The sequence below is a fragment of the Tachypleus tridentatus genome, chromosome 9 (genome assembly GCF_004210375.1).
Source record: "Tachypleus tridentatus isolate NWPU-2018 chromosome 9, ASM421037v1, whole genome shotgun sequence".
Lineage (NCBI taxonomy): Eukaryota > Metazoa > Arthropoda > Merostomata > Xiphosura > Limulidae > Tachypleus > Tachypleus tridentatus.
Window position 1 is genome coordinate 50,685,638 of NC_134833.1, and position 16,792 is coordinate 50,702,429.

The following is a 16,792-nucleotide window of genomic DNA, read 5'->3' on the forward strand; positions in this document are numbered from 1 at the left end:
CACGATCAATGTTGTTCAAATACTCGTAGGTTTTTAATGTCTATCTTATATTGTTATTTTTTCTTAATAACCAGAGTACATAGCGGTGAAACTGCTATAGAGCTACTTAATTATTAAATTATTATAGAAAATATATTATTGAAAGTGAAATCATGTTATAAGTACTAAAAGGTACTAATAAGCTACAAGATACAACAACGACATGACATATTTTGCGACTAATGAAACTTATGATTTCATAAATAAAATTTCAAATAGATTTTACTAACACAGGTTCTTTCTTTCAACCAAAATGGAAGTAGTGTTTTGGAGCATGGTAGGGTAAGGAAATAAAACTCTAATAACTGTTTATTGAAGGTGTTCTATGCACTATTGGGAAATTATGGCCCTACTACGTCCGGATATGCAAGTTATATGAGAGTAACATATTTAAGCCTGGAGTTTTAAGACACAAGGCGATCTCATCACCTTCCTAACATTAGTCACACACACATAGTGATTGATTGTGTCTTTCTTTTAATTCTCAAATCAGGTTGTGCGATCTTTCTCCATTCACTGTCTGAAGTTGGACATCTTGTTCTTAATCGTCTGATTTGATGGAAGACTTCCACTGCTGTCCTTTTCAACATCAAACCCATGTTTGAGTTCCGTCACAGCACCTGGAAATGGATTTGCTTCAACAATGGTTGTAAAACTGACTATCGCGATCTCATCCACAGTAGCTGCACAGGTTGCAAGTCGAACATCTCAAAATTTTGCAAGTGCAAGTAATTGAGGGAATAATGGAGACTGTTGATGGTATGCCAAAGAGTAGCAAAGTTCTAGTCGTGACTTTAAGCCATCTGTTGTAAACCTATTGAGTCCAAGAATGAAAAAAAAATGCAACTTTGGACAAAGAAGAAGCAGAATCACACAGTAGAAGAGTCACACAGAAGTAGAATCACACAGTAGAAGAGTCACACAGAAGAAGAGTCATACAGAAGTAGAGTCACACAGAAGTAGAATCACACAGAAGTAAAGTCACACAGAAGTAAAATCACACAGAAGAAGAGTCACATAGAAGAAGAGTCACACAGAAGACCATCGGTCATAATTACTACCATTAATGGGGTTTCTGATGATGATGTGGTCAATGTCGATGCTTTTTGTCTGATATAATAACTTCAAATTGTAACCGTCATTCCTGCACAAGTTTCACCAGAAACAAATAAATTTCAGTTTATTTTATACCCAGTCCTTGTTACCGAGGTGCTTCTAGTTAATATAGAATATTTTTGTTTAACAATGAGATATTTTGTAACGTTCTATCAAAATGTTTTTTTCTAAATGCCTGTTTGAGATAATAAACAGAGATGTAAAACACATGCTTGTAATTAAGAATGCTGCCAATTATCTTTGAAACATTAATTTTCTATCAATAGTATGAAATATACAAAGTTATAATTTTAAATTTCTGTAAGCGGATTAACATTTCATAACAAGTTTTAACTTTTTATTTAAACACTATGAATTTTACATATAAAGAGTATTTCGCACTTTATAAGAACAATGTTTCAGTTCCCGTAATGTCCTTCTAGATCCCACCTCAACTGTCAGGATCAGTTCATTCTGATTACTATGATATGGTATTATTTCCTGATAGGTTAATCTCAATTATACCAAGCTTTTGCTAAGGAAACCAAAAACTCTAAAGTTCATTGAACTTACATTGGAAGACTTGACATTTGTCATCAAATGGGATTCTTACAATTCCTGTGTTTGCAGCTATCTCTCTCATGAAATCAGTCATTAATTTATATATTTGTCGCTGACAACTTCAGTAGCTTTGACTTGGAAGCCTTCATAAACTTCAAATCTCCAGTCTTCCTCCCCATTGTCATGGCTTTATGTAGGCGTTCACAAGCTTAACTTTCCGTTTCTCTGTCCAAGATATTATTCACCAGTTCTCTTTAAGAAGCTGTTCTAAAAACTGACACTATATTAATATATCGTTTAGTATAACACTGGTTCTTTTTTGTGATCCAGACGTATCTAATCCTTTAGCTACCAGATTTAAAGTAGTAGTCGAGGTTCCAAGGTCAGTCGGTTTCTACTGTTACTATTTCGAACACGTTAAATAAACTTTTTAAGTATAGTTATTCGATAAATAATGCATTTTACTAGTCAATGTACAACATTGGTAGACATTTATTATGCAATTTTTTCTCTCAAAATGACTGATTTCAGTTCAGAGCATTTTGTCAACTTGTTTTTCTATATGTTACTATTGTAACAATTTGTTACTGTTGTAAATGAATAGCATAATTGTTTTACGTGAGTCCATCAAGTATCTTAGTCTTTATATTTCTTAACGTCTCTCTTCTCCTATCTATGCAGTTGCTACTATGTGCTCCAACTTTCCACTCTTCATCACGTAGTATATGCAGTTGTTATTATGTGCTCCAACTTTCCACTCTTCATCACGTAGTCTATGCAGTTGTTACTATGTGCTCCAACTTTCCATTCTTCATCACGTAGTCTATGCAGTTGTTACTATGTGCTCCAACTTTCCATTCTTCATCACGTAGTCTATGCAGTTGTTACTATGTGCTCCAACTTTCCACTCTTCATCACGTAGTCTATGAACTCAGATTGATTATTTATCATTTTCTTAACCCTTGGCAATTAGGTTGTTGGTAGTGCAAGGAGATAAATTTCATTATAACGCTGTTTTAGGTCCTACAATTCCATTTTATAGCCAACACTTTGAAGAGGAATATCTTGTTCCGGACTGACTTTGGACATAATTATGAAACTCGTTACTTTTCTAAACTCTCTGACGTACTCTTCTTTACTTCCATAAGTAACATTCATGTTTTCCTTGTTCTTTTAAGCGCTTTAATTATCCTTCTTCTTTAAAGCATCTTAAGAAATTTCTCCAACTCTAAGACTATCTTTCACTAACAAATGATCAGGAATTTGCTAAAAACCAAATGTACAGGAACTAAATATTTCGTCCGTGATGTTCTCTTATAGAGCGACATATCACAACCTTAGTATATACAAATCGTTCAAATAAAGTGCGAATTACTCTATAGGCTTTGATAGAAGTATTTTAAAATAAAAGTTAATATTTCTACAATTTCTTTGTTACTGTATATATTCTTATTATTATTTGATTAGAAGGATTCGATGACTGGGAAGACGGAAATGTACTTCACTGTGCTGTATCATCATTCATCTTTCCTGAAGAGATCACTCCAGAAAAAGTCCTTGAAATTCCCTATCAAAACAGTTCAGGAAATACTTTCGAAGGTTTATGTGTTTTTTCACTATGGAAATTTAGAAAACGATATAAAAATAGTATGGACAGTGTTTCAAGGAATTCAAGTGAAAAATTGCACTCTCAAGGGTCCATATTTCACAACCAAACCATATGGTTGATTTTAGCCATAGGTAATAGCTTTCAGCTTTTCCTTAGCAAAAATGTAACTGAGCATGCAACCACGTCTCAAATCCAAAAGACCTATAAAAAATAATCCACATCTTTATTTAATTTTTGTAGTACATATTATAAAGACATTTTAATAGTAATAATAAGCGATCTTGTAACACCATAGTTTTTATTTTTCTTTACCTGGGCACTCAACGTTTCGAATTACTTCTTCAGTGCGTTTCACTAAAACACAAATCGTTATTGACAACACAGATCTTGATAAAATTTATATCTTCTTAACAGATTGAAATGACAAAAGGTAAGAGAAAAGAATAAATAAATAGAGGGCGCCATCCTTTGTCATCCGTGGTCCTAGTTCCTCGATCAGTTTACCTATAAATTTTCTCTCAGTGTACTTCGTGGCTTTAGTGTGCATTTGTACGGAGAATGGTAGTTTCAAACCAGGTGTTACTTGCCTATGATTAGTTACAAAATAGTCTGTTATTTTTTATAAAGAGGGTCAATATTTTCTTCTGTTCTTGTGTATAGGGTTATTACGGTTTTTCCTATGTGCATATGATGGATGGTATATGTTACATGCAAGCTGTTAAACAACATTGGACACAAGACACTCATCTTTAGATTGGAAACACGTTTTTGTAAGTCAGTTGACTTTATTAGATTATAAGGTGGTGTACTAAGATCTTGAAAGTTGGCTTTTTGGGGGATTGGACCTGGCCGTTCTATGACTTTAATCGGTGGTTCAGATTTCATGATCACAGCATTTATTTTCTTGAATATAATTTGGTGAAAAAGTAATATTTCTTTGTCACATTTCTTTGTCTCTCAAAATGACTGATTTTAGTCCAGAAAATTTTGTTTGGTGTTTATTTTTTTTGGTAAACTTGTGGTAGTTTCTTTTCAATTATCCTATAACTGCATTTTTTGAAAGCTTTTGCCTGATGAAAGAATTGAAGTTAAGAAAAATAGAAGTTTTAACTGGTTAGTGAAACAATATTAATTGTATATCGTTGTCATTTTCGATGTACCTAAGCCAGAGATCATGACCACTGTTGGTGTTCAGACGCTACTTATTAAGTGCCGTTGTTTCAAAAACTTGTATAAATATTACAGCATAAATAACAACTATTCTATTACCTATTCAGACATTACTTAGTTGGATGTAGAATTTGTTGATAAAAAGAAAATATCTATTCTAAAGAATGGAATATAAAATTTCTCTAACAGTGTCTATTGTCAGTCCGTACGTCTCTAAACTGTTTTTAAGATTCGAAATGAATTAACAGAATTTCATTGGCGCGATTTTCTGTACGTACAAGTGAGTATAGAGATACACGTCTGATTTAAAGATTATTGCTGAGTTTGTCATAAAAGATATACATATCTGATTCATTTTTTTTCACTCATATCCAATATTTTCGTTTCAAAGTGGAAAGGTTGTCACGTGTTGGTATCAAGGGTCATGAATGAGACACTTAGAGTTTTTGTGTGATTGTGTTTTTCTTATAGCAAAGCCACATCGTTCTAGATCCGTATACTTACTGTGTCGCAGGGGAGGGCGAGACATTTGAAAGCTACATGATTAGTTAAATCCATAGTTCAACAAATTTAAAAATGGGATTTATTATTTGTATGTTTTGAATTTCACTCAAAGCTACTCGAGGACTAATTGCGTTAACAGTCTTTAAGTTATCAGTGATAGGCTATAAGAAGGCCATCTATTCAACACCATCTTTTAATAACGAATGTTGGGATTGATCGTCACTTTATAAAGTATCCACTACTGAAAGGACAAACATGTTACGCCTTGTGTTTTAGCTGTTAAGTGATCAATTAAAGTAAAAATAACAAATTTTATTTTATATTGTTGCTTATTACTATCAGATCATATGGAATTAATATATGAATATATGTCGTCAGTTGCAACATTGACTATAGTAGAGACTAAGTTTATGTTATTCTGCTGTTGTTCATAATAAAATAAGGTTTAGTTGTTTCTCTATTTTCATAGAAATAATTCCATCGTATAGAATAAAAACCTTGTTCAAGAGAAGCCAATACTTGGTTGGAAAGTTCGGTTGTTACTATACAACAGGTTCTTTAGCTGGCAGGTTCACTCAGAAGAAATCGATGTGTTTAAACCCTAAACTGCGGCCATCATCAATTGATGTCTACAACATTCCCGCTGTTTAAGGGTTAAAAACACTTGGTTGGAATATTTAGTTATTATTACAAAACAAAGTCTTTTAGCTAGCAGATTCAAAACCTAAATAGAAATCGCGGGATTGTTTTTACTGCCATTTTCTTGAGCTACAGTCATATCTTCTTAGTCGTTATGAACAGTTGTAATCAAAATGTTTAATATGACGGTTCGTTCAAGATATGTATACCTCTCTATTTCCTACCACGTCTTCAATGATATTATTTCCCTTCTCTACATGAAATCACTAATTTTATGCTCATGTGTCAAGAGTAAAAACTGAAAAACTGTCATTGAGAGATATTCAATATTATTTGGTTTTGTTGGATTCATCTTGGATACTAATTTTTCTTTGCAAATAATGTTGTTATTAAGTCATTCATAATGGGAAAGATAAACCTACCCAACGTGTTTTGTGACTCACAAGTACCAAAACCAACTCTTTTAGGACGGTACCTATAATTGTAATAATTTTATTTTTTCATCTAAACTTTTGTTATTTCAGTCTGTAACTTAGACATAAATTTTACTAACTACAGGTAGCAGTTAATTATTTTAATAATACAGTTTTTCAACAATAAGCTTTACTACTTAATATGTCAAACACGTGCTGTAGAAAAGCGCGTTACAGATTATTTTACAATATATTATTCAAGCTAATTGAAGCCTTGTACTGTCAGTTACGCCTTGTGTTTTAGCTGTTAAGTAATCAATTGAAAAAAAAATAACAAATTTTATTTTATATTATTGCTTATTACTAGTACTAAAGTATGAAGGAAGTTTATGACGTCAGAAGTCCTGGTAGAGACCTTGATTAGAAATCCAATTATTTTATTTTTCTAAAAGCAGTTTTCTTCCACATAGTGGGTGAATAGTTTTACAGTGAGATTTTGACAGTTTTATCGCTCGATTTTGCTCCTGATTTGAAATTCTAATTTCATTTCACTTGTGAAGGTTATGAATAGGAGTTCAGTCAGATACACATTGTGTCCCCAGTGAAACACTGTCCTCTTTCTATCACGATACATTTTACCATTTACATTCTGCAGTTTATATTCCATCTTTAGTTCTCCGTCCTTCACGCACAAGGTCCTTTCCTTTTTCGTGTTTTTTTTTTTATTTTTCTTTAAATATAATTTAAATTTGAGAAATGCTATTATGTTACGTTCTTTCCTTCAGGTGCTTTACTGAGCATTGTTTATTAGTATAGCATGCTATACAATGGATATGAGTTTTCAACACATTAAGACTATGGATCTGAGGTTTCAACACAGTAGGACCATGGATCTATATAAATGTTGAATTTCACGCACAGCTACTCGACACTTATATATACTTGTCTTTCCTAATAGAAATGTAATACGCTAGAAGATAGTCAACACCACCTACCACTAACTATTGGCTGTTCTTTACTAACAAAAGTAAGGTTAATTATACTTATAACGCCCCAACGGCTGAAAGGTCGAGCATGTTCGATAAAAGGATTCGATTTTGTGACCTGGAGATTGTGAGTCAATCGACCTAACCACCAGGTCATGCCAGATCTTCGTAAAACATAGAATTAGAAGTTTTGTATGCCAGGGATTCTATACCAAAGCTTCGATCATATGCTAGCTTGAATATTTCTATAGCTCTGTTAAAGCTGCAAGATCGTCACGTTTTTAAACCAACCTTCAGTGACTTCAGATAGGGCGCCTGTCCTGTGAAAGTGGGTTTTCTCGGGGCACTCCCGTTCCCCCCCCCGCCCACATCCAAAACTCTGGCATTGAATCTTTAAATCCCAGCCAAGGCAATATTCTTCTCCGGCTCTGAATCCTGCCGTTTGAGTTGATGTATCGTTTCGTCTTTTCGGAATACCGGCTCCGGCCTGGCCTACTTCCCTCGTTGCGCCTTTTTCTCGCTCTTCTTTCTCATCCGTCAGTTTCATACTGCCCCACTACACTTCATCACCTTAAACAAGTCATTTCATACTGCCCCACCTCACTTCATCACCTTAAACAAGTCATTTCATACTGCCCCACCTCACTTCATCACCTTAAACAAGTCATTTCATACTGCCCCACCTCACTTTATCACCTTAAACAAGTCATTTCATACTGCCCCACCTCACTTTATCACCTTAAACAAGTCATTTCATACTGCCCCACCTCACTTCATCACCTTAAACAAGTCATTTCATACTGCCCCATCTCACTTCATCACCTTAAACAAGTCATTTCATACTGCCCATCTCACTTCATCAAGTCAAATCAAATTACAAGAAAACTTCCACGTAAAAATAAATAATCTTCCATGAGAGAGAACGAAGAGAAGCCACAATGTTCCTGACCACACCTGTTGGGGAGAGAATTCCTCAGACTTATCTCTCTCTCTCTGAACAAAACTCCTGCCAAGTTCGTTTCGTTTCCTCAGATAGGAATATCTAGATAATTCTGGTATCAAACGTATATTTTGTAAATAAATGTGACGTAATTCAAATCGAATCACAAATCTGTTTGATTAAATTTTAAATATCAACTGGCAAGTTAAGTTAGATAACTAAATCTTATTGTCATAACTTAGACATCTTTACCTTATTGTTGTTACTAAGACATCTAAGCTTTATTCTTGTAATTAATGATAAACTCGTTTCGTTTCGTTTTTATTAATCACAAAGCTATACACTGTGCCATTCACTGACCACCAAAAGTATCAAAATCCGATTTTAGCGTTATAAGCTTTTAGGCTTATTGCTGGTCCAGGGAAAGGGGTTAGTGATAATAATAGAAGACTCGTTTGCCATTTAGCTATTAGTTTTTTAAAACAATAAACTTAAATGTTGAAATTTCTGAAACTTGGATATTGCGAGAAGTTACACTATAATGTTGCTATAACTGTGATTTTTTAAAGCATTACTTTTATAATTTACTTCCTTAATATTCCCTAGAGCGAAAATAACCCTCCTTAACTCCACAACGTATCGCTCATTTTCATGTCAATAAAAGTTTTCACACGGAGTTTCTGACATTAGAAAAGTATGTTCCTCGGTGGATCAGCGGTAAGTTTACGACGCTAAAATCTGGGGTACGATTTCACGTGGTAGACAAAGCTCACAGTGTAGTTTTGGACTAAGAAAACAGCAACACACACAAAAAAACTATAACTAGAACTGGTTCAAGCGAAATATTAACCTGAGAGTAAAACACAAACATCAAACCTAAACCCATAAAATCCGCCCGTAGAGTGCCACCTCTAGATCATAATAAAGCGTCTTCTTAAAAACTATGAATTACATAGAGAGTAAAATACGTGGATTTACGTTTTAAAAACACTTATTCTTCGAAACTGGCTATTCGTAAATGATATTTCACATAACAGCCATCCAAATCCTTCTTACGTGAAAAGTCCAAGTGCGGTAATAAAAATCTGGTATTGGCTAAATTCCTGGTAGTAAGAAAAACAAAAACAAATATGTTGGATAAAAAATGTTGATAAATTCAATTATTTCTGGGTTGCTGGTTAAACTACTATACTAATATGGCACGCAGCTCCCTAATTTTTGTTTTAAAAGTTCACGTTTTCAATCAAATTCGAATGTTTAATGAACTGTTCATGACAGCAAATCTATAAAGTAGTTTATCTATAGAGTTAATGCATTTTAAAATTATTTCACAAACAATGTTTGAATGTTTTGTTTTTATTCATATAAATCTGCCAAAGAGCTATCTACGATATCGGTCCCTAATTTTGATCTTATATATTAAAACTAGACAAAACTTCATTGCCATCTGTTAAACTACATCTGTCTGAACGAATAGTTTGAATTAACCATCACCCTTATAACACATCTGTGGTTGTAACGAGACGCTAATGACTGATCCCTCGGTTCTTAGTAAAGTACGGTATCCATTAGGAAGGCCCAGTGTGCTTGGGTGCTCGACTCGTAATATGAGGGATGCGAGTGCGAATCTCCGTCACATCAAACATGACCCCCTTTAGCTGTCGAGACGTTATAAGTGACGGTCAATTCCACTTTTAATTGGTAAAAGAATACCCCAAATATGGCGAACAGTTAGCGCAGATAACCCTCGTGTAGCTTTGCGCGAAATTCAAAACAAAGAAACATCTTGGAAAAATGAGTCTCAAACGTATTCAGATTTGATTAATATAAGTAAGAGGTAAAATAGACAGGACATAGATTAAATAATGTAAGTAAGTGGTAAAATTGGCATGACACATACTGATTTTCTGCTGTAATGAGTTATTTAATAAATTATTGTGTAATTTAACTTTCTTCAATTTATTCTAGTATGTGTATAGCTGTATTTTTTTCTTTTTAACTAAGTACCAGTCTGTATATACTCATAGGCATACAGAGAGACTCAATATTCCTTTTTAATTCAGGAGACCAAATTTTCAATGGATTTTTCGTTGTTTATGCCTCTATTAAAGTTTTAAATATCTGAGTAATTTTGATTGGTAAGAAAAAATTAAAACGGTGCTTTAGTAAAGAAATAGTCTAAAATATTTTCGTTATGTTGTTCGCCTCACGCAACGTTGTTATTTATAGTTGGATCTAGAAATGTGATTTTATGAAGTATTTTATAAAAGTCACCTTTATTATACATTTATAATTCAAACTGTCTAAAAATCTGTGTTTGCCAGCAAATTATTACTGTTTTCATATTTTTTATACAAACAAGTTCTTCTGGGACTAGTTCCCCGCTAGTACAGCGGTATGTCTTCGGATGTACAACGCACAAATCAGCAGTTCGATTCCCTTCGGTGGGCTCAGCAGATAGCCCGATGTTACTTTGCTATAAGAAAACACACACTTCTGGGACCTACCCATTAAATAATCTTCTTACACAAACAAATTGTTGTGGGATAGTTTAGTTAAGTAATCTTGTTATAAACAAATTCTTCTGAGAGCTATTTACTAAGCAATCCTCTTATACAAACAGATTCTTCTGGAATCATTTTGTTAAATAATCTTGTTATACAAACAGGTTCTTCTGAGATCTAACTAGTAAACAATCTTATTATAAAAAAAGGTTCATCTGGGATTTATTCATCAAATGATCTTGTTGTACAAACAGATTCTTCTGAGACTTATCCATTAAACAATCTTATTATGCAAACAGGTTCTCCTGGGATTTATTTCTTAAATGATCTTGTAATGCAAACAGATTCTTCTGGAATCTATTCATTAAATAATCTTGTTATACAAACATGTTATTCTGGAATCTATTCATTAAATGATCTTGTTATACAAACAGATTATTCTGTGATTTATTCATTAAACAATCTTGTCATACAAACATGTTATTCTGAGATCTATTCATTAAATGATCTTGTTATACAAACAGATTCTTCTGGGACGTATCCAAATGAAACAGTTTTGATTCGGGTGAAAGAAGCTGTACCTCGAGCCTTCAATGTCACAGGATTTGTCATTGGCATGCTTCCTCCAATGGTTATATCCTTCTACATCATTTTTAAACTGGGCTACCGATCCAGATATGCAGAAGAAAGAGCTGAAGAAGAAGGGGTAAGGGAAGAGCCATTCTTTGTAAGCTACTGATCGTAAGCACTTTTCTGAAGATTATGTTTTTCAAAAAACTGAAAACTTTTTGTTTTATTATGCTCTCGATTCCTAAAATAACACTTAGATGGAAGAAAGAACACACATAGGAGCTAAAGTACTGCATATTTATCAGTTCTGAGTGGTACGTAAATGTTTGAAGTATAGAGGAAACCATACTCTCCAAATTTATTCTGATGATAAACACTTTGCAGGAAGCAAAACTAGAAGAAAAACTACATTGCGGGTGATTAAAATGAATTGTGTGTCTTAATCTATGCATATTGTTCTAAGACATTTTGTACTTACGGAGAACAAACAACGCCAAACCAGAAGTAAATTTTGGACGTTCTCTTATAATCAGGGGAAAAATTGAAAGTTGATTTGTATTCTGTAATATTTTTCGGAAACGTACTACATGTGTTATTTTAACATCTCATTTCCTCAAATTGCCTAAAATTTACTGAATTTATAAACTGAAACCAGTGACTCATAGTTGTAAGATATAGAAATATCTATTTATACAGGAAGCCCTTCTTATTGAATCACACAATGCTATATCCTGTGCCAATAAACACATTATACAATCAAAGTGTCTCAAAGATAACTTATTATATTCACCTTTTCAGTATTCACCAAGCTAACCTATTGAAAGTATGCTGTCCTTCGCTATAAAATTTAATTTACGTATAAACTAAAATGTTATTTGCCTGTTTATTTCGAATTAAGCACCAAACTACACAATGGGTTGGCTATCTTTACTACGCCCACCACGGGTATCGAAACCCGGTTTCTACCGCTGTACCACTGGAGGGATAAGTGTTGTTATTCGTCATGTATTTAACACGTATTAAATTACAAATATTACCATTTTTCTGAATGTATGACTTTTTATTGTCACTTCAAAACTTGTGTATGGTATTTTATAATTATTTTTTACTTTGTTTAGATATTAGCAGATGGCGCTAGTATTTTATTTTGTTTATTTTATAAGTTTAATAGGGTACAATTTTAATATCACATAACTTCTGATGATCAATCATATAATATTATTATACATCTTCCTACAGTATACTGATGTTTTAGGGTACAGAAAATATGACTTTATGTATATCGTTATTATCCGAGTTTGAATTAGTTATATAATGATCGCATTGATTTAAAATAAATATGTATATATTTTAAAATATAAAGGAAACGTAACTATGCAAAATTGTAGTAGTTTATCCCGATGAAGAATCCAAAGACAAAAATAATCTCAAAACGGTTTATTGTTCCGCTTTCCAAATTTGTTTATTTTTAATTAAAACTGACACTAAATAAAAGCCCTACAGTCATGTTAGCTTGTACACTGTATAAACATCTTCAAAAGACAAAATAACGTTATGTGGTAAATAATTTGCTCGAACTTTTCAAAATGATTTGTGAAAGAATTGCAAGAAACGATTATTTTATTTATAAAAAATGTAATAATTTTATTTATTAAAATGTAATAATTTTATTTATTAAAATGTAATAATTTTATTTATTAAGATGTAATAATTTTATTTATAAAAATGTAATGGATACACAATAAAGGTGAACGTTTTTGGGTTTTTTTTTGGCATATTCGTCTCATAGTTACTTGTGTTATCTCTATCTACTCATACAATATTTGTCATTCATAATAACTGTGATAATAATGAATATATTAACACTTTAGTACTTTCAGTATTCAACAAAACTACTAAAGCTTACTACTGATATGCATTCTGTGAAGAAGATCTGTAAACTGTTTGAACTACATTAAAATAAGGCGCTCAGATCCACAACTACAAATTACAAAAGTTTGAACACATTTTTCTAAACCAAAACTTTAGAAAGGAATACTTATACAGATATGTATTTTGTAAAATATTTGTTATTCACTCATCAATAACAGGCCCGGCATCGCCAGATGGTTAGGGCGCTCGACTCGTAATATGAGGGGCCCCGGGTTCGAATCTCCGTCACGCCAAACATGTCCGCTCTTTCAGTTGTGAGAGTATTATAATGTTTACGGGCAATCACACTATTCGTTGGTAAAAGAGTAGCCCAAGAGTTGGTGGTAAGTGGTTATGACTACCTACCTTCCCTCTAGTCTTACACTGCTAAATTAGGGACGGCTAGCGCAGATAGCCCTCGTGTAACTTTGCGCGAAATTCAAAAACAACAATCATTAATATTCTGTATGCTATACCGATAGTGTTCAACACGCAAGCAACGGGTTAATAACAAGTTAATTAAACGATTTACACATGTTATTGTTGTGGCACATTAGATAAACTTATTGTGAAAGACAATAAAAAGTATTTTGTAATAAACATATCCAATAATTAGTATTGTTGGGCTACATAAAGTTCATAGTCCCACAAAAGGAAATGTTCAAGTTCCCCAAGGAAGTGAATAATCTGTTCCAACAGAACGTGCAGAACAGCAGCAATCTCCGAAACCACGCCTTCTTTCTCATCCTGAACATGAAGCTTTGGATAAGAAAACCATTCATACCTGCAATGAAGCTGGGAATGTGTTTTGTATTATCAACAATATAATAAGTAAATACTTAAAACTTTACAAAGACCCGAAAGCCTCTAACTTCATATATTTTCACGATACATCTAACTACACGTGTTTACACGAGTAAAATACCCGAAGAAACTGTAAACGTTACCTTGGTTGTAGAGAAACAATAATATTATAGAGTATGTTGTAAATTTAATGATATAAATATGTTTGTATAAGGTTGACTCAACAGCCCCTCCCAGACGTTTGCTGCGATGAAAATTGTTGTTTTGGGCAGTACTTACCGGGTGCGATCGACAAAGTAAATGTTACATGAGCAGCACAAGATCTGAAACATTGCTTCTTTAAAAAAAATGTTTAACCTCAGTATTGTTTATCATTAAGTTATTAAAACATAACACAAAAAGAAATATAACATAAAAACATCTCTATGCCTTCTGTAATTTTAATCTTTCAATTAAACAAATAATATAATCAAAAACTAGCTCCACACGTGCAAGACGTAGAATGTTCCAGGCCCCATTCTACTACTAACTTTAAATTAAAAATTTTATTCTCGACGTAAAGCTTTTAAATAAATGTTATATCGAAGAGACAGCGTACATTTGTCGTATGCACCAAATTTCTTCGAATAACTTTACGTAGTAGATATTGGTGTATAAGTTTTATTGGCACGTTTGTTTGTTTGTGAAAAAGCACAAAGTTACACAACAGGTTACGCTACTGTGCACACCACGAGTATCGAAACCTGGTTCTTAGCAGTGTGAGCCCTCAAACTGAGTCACTGGACGAAGTTAGGTTGTTTTTGTTTGTTTGCTTTTACCTTTATTATTAAATAGAAGAACATAGATGCGGGAATAAAGCAGAATAATTTTTGAGACGACTCTTAAAAACATAATGAAATAAAACTCATTACGTACCGTTCGAAATAAGTCGTAGTATATGAATAATAAGATCTTTAAAAGTAAGTTACTTGTTTATCATGGTCCTTTCGTAAGCTGTATTGAAAGAGAAAAATTATACAATGTGCTGATGAATGTGCTGATGAAACATAATTTATTAGATTAAATACATTGAGGTTTTGTTCTATTTTAGACTTGAAGTTCCTAGGTAGAAACCGACTTAAAAAGTTTCTAGCTGTTGAAATTTCAAATTAATTAACATACCAAAAGCTTGCTTAAGTGCATTACACTCAATCAATGTTCTCTCTAAACGAAAAATATTTTTTGTGGTCTCATGAACAGCTATTCTTTCATAGAAATAAAGCAATCTCACACCAGTTAAGTATAACTAATTAATATGGTTACTCATCCTAAATGAACCTTCTATTAAAAAAATGGATGGTTATTTCTGGTACTGATTTTGTATGGTAATTTTTCATCAACAACTAGTTTTTAAAAAGTAATGATTACCTGTTGTTTGCCAGATGATTAAGTTTCAGTGCGTTTAATCTACGCTCGAGTTTTAATCGAATATACACTTACGGAATTCCGACTAAAATGGTTGCCGCACCTGAACCTGTTTTCTTCCCTATTTACTTAGTCTAGAATTTGTACAACATAATGATATAAGATGTTAACAATATAACGATATAAGATGTGGTAAGATTGGTTAAAAGTGTAAGAAAGTAAAAAAAAAAAAAAAACAAAATACGATGTAATGATATAATAAACAGAGAGTGGGCAGAGAACAAACACTTTAGTTGACTATTTTGAAATATTGGGGTAAAGTATAAAGAGGTTTTTGTTACCTCATGGGCACCGCCTTCCTCTCATTATTACAAACCATAAAATCAACAAAGTGGCATCAAAAGGAACTTGATTCTCTGTGGTGGCTTCCAAGCTTTCTGTAATTTATGAGAAGTATAACACACAAGCGAACGTGATTATTTTATAATGGAAGCTAACCACACTTTAAAAAAAAAACTGTATAGGCTAAAAGAATGGAATTTCCCTGCTACAGAGAACCATGAAAAAAAGGAGTAAGGGGAAACCTAAATAATTATTTAATAAAACTTTGTGTATGTATTTGTCCCCTTATAATTGACGAGTTGCTGGAACAATTGTCATCAAATCTTAACCATCAGGACTCCTTAGAAAATGACACATATGGTTTGCTTTCGGATCTGATCCTCTCTGTATTATCCCGTGAGGACCTTTATTTGTGTCTGTCACGTGCTCTCAATGAATACATCAGCTAATTCATTATAATTAGACTATACAATACCACCAGCGAAGAATTACTTTTTTCCGAGTAACAAGATTGCATTTTACACGGTACAGAGCCAAAAGACATAATTTGTTTGTTTTTGAATTTCACACGCTTAACACGCTTGGCCATGCCGTGCCCAAAAGACATAATAGTTGAAAAAATGTATAGTTCTATGTTTTCTGTGGAAGTCAAAGAACAAAAGACTGACAAAGCACAGTCTTCACGAAGGACAATAACTTTAAAACAGCACCCAAACACAAACCTAAGCAATGTCTTGGTCAGCACAGTGAAGATTACGATTACAAAATAGGATTCTCTAATCCACAAAAGTCCTTCAGGAAGCAGATAGCGTAAACAAGGATGTGACGTTGACAAATCCAAAAATTCAAATGCTTCGGAATCAACAATTTTCATGAAAAAGATTTCAAAACTGCAGTTACAGCAATCCATTCGACTATATTCCTGTCAAATCCCATGAACAAGTCTAGTTATCCTTTGTGTATAAGTATAATCTCAAGACGGCTGGTTTGGGTATTAAAACTTTAATTAAAATAAAGTACAGAACAACGTTTCGACCATCTTAGGTCATCTTCAGGAAATTTATCTATTGGACCTGCTTTACATACTTTTGGAAGCTGACGTCCAGACACATGGAAAGGTCAGTAGAAAGTTTTCCCAGATGTTTGGCTTAAGAATAACTGTGTTATCCTTCACAGAAGTCTGTTATTATGGAAATTGCAATGTCAGCAATATTGGATAATCATGGTCATCAGATTTAAAATAATTTCATGGAGGGTGTAAAAAATGCGAAAAACTGCGAGTAAAAGTGAAACTAAATATT

At 33.1% G+C, this 16,792-nt stretch overlaps 1 protein-coding gene across 2 annotated transcripts in view; it reads left to right on the forward strand.

Moving 5' to 3' along the window:
• Positions 1 to 12,718, forward strand: part of LOC143225225 (uncharacterized) — a 49,699-nt gene extending 36,981 nt beyond the window's left edge. For both annotated transcript variants that reach the window (XM_076454273.1, XM_076454272.1), the window contains 2 exons: positions 3,163 to 3,435; positions 10,985 to 12,718. In XM_076454273.1, the coding sequence (XP_076310388.1) occupies positions 3,163 to 3,435; positions 10,985 to 11,199 (488 nt within the window). In that variant the 3' untranslated portion in view covers positions 11,200 to 12,718. The remainder of the gene's footprint in view (positions 1 to 3,162; positions 3,436 to 10,984) is intronic.
• Positions 12,719 to 16,792: the final 4,074 nt, after the last annotated feature.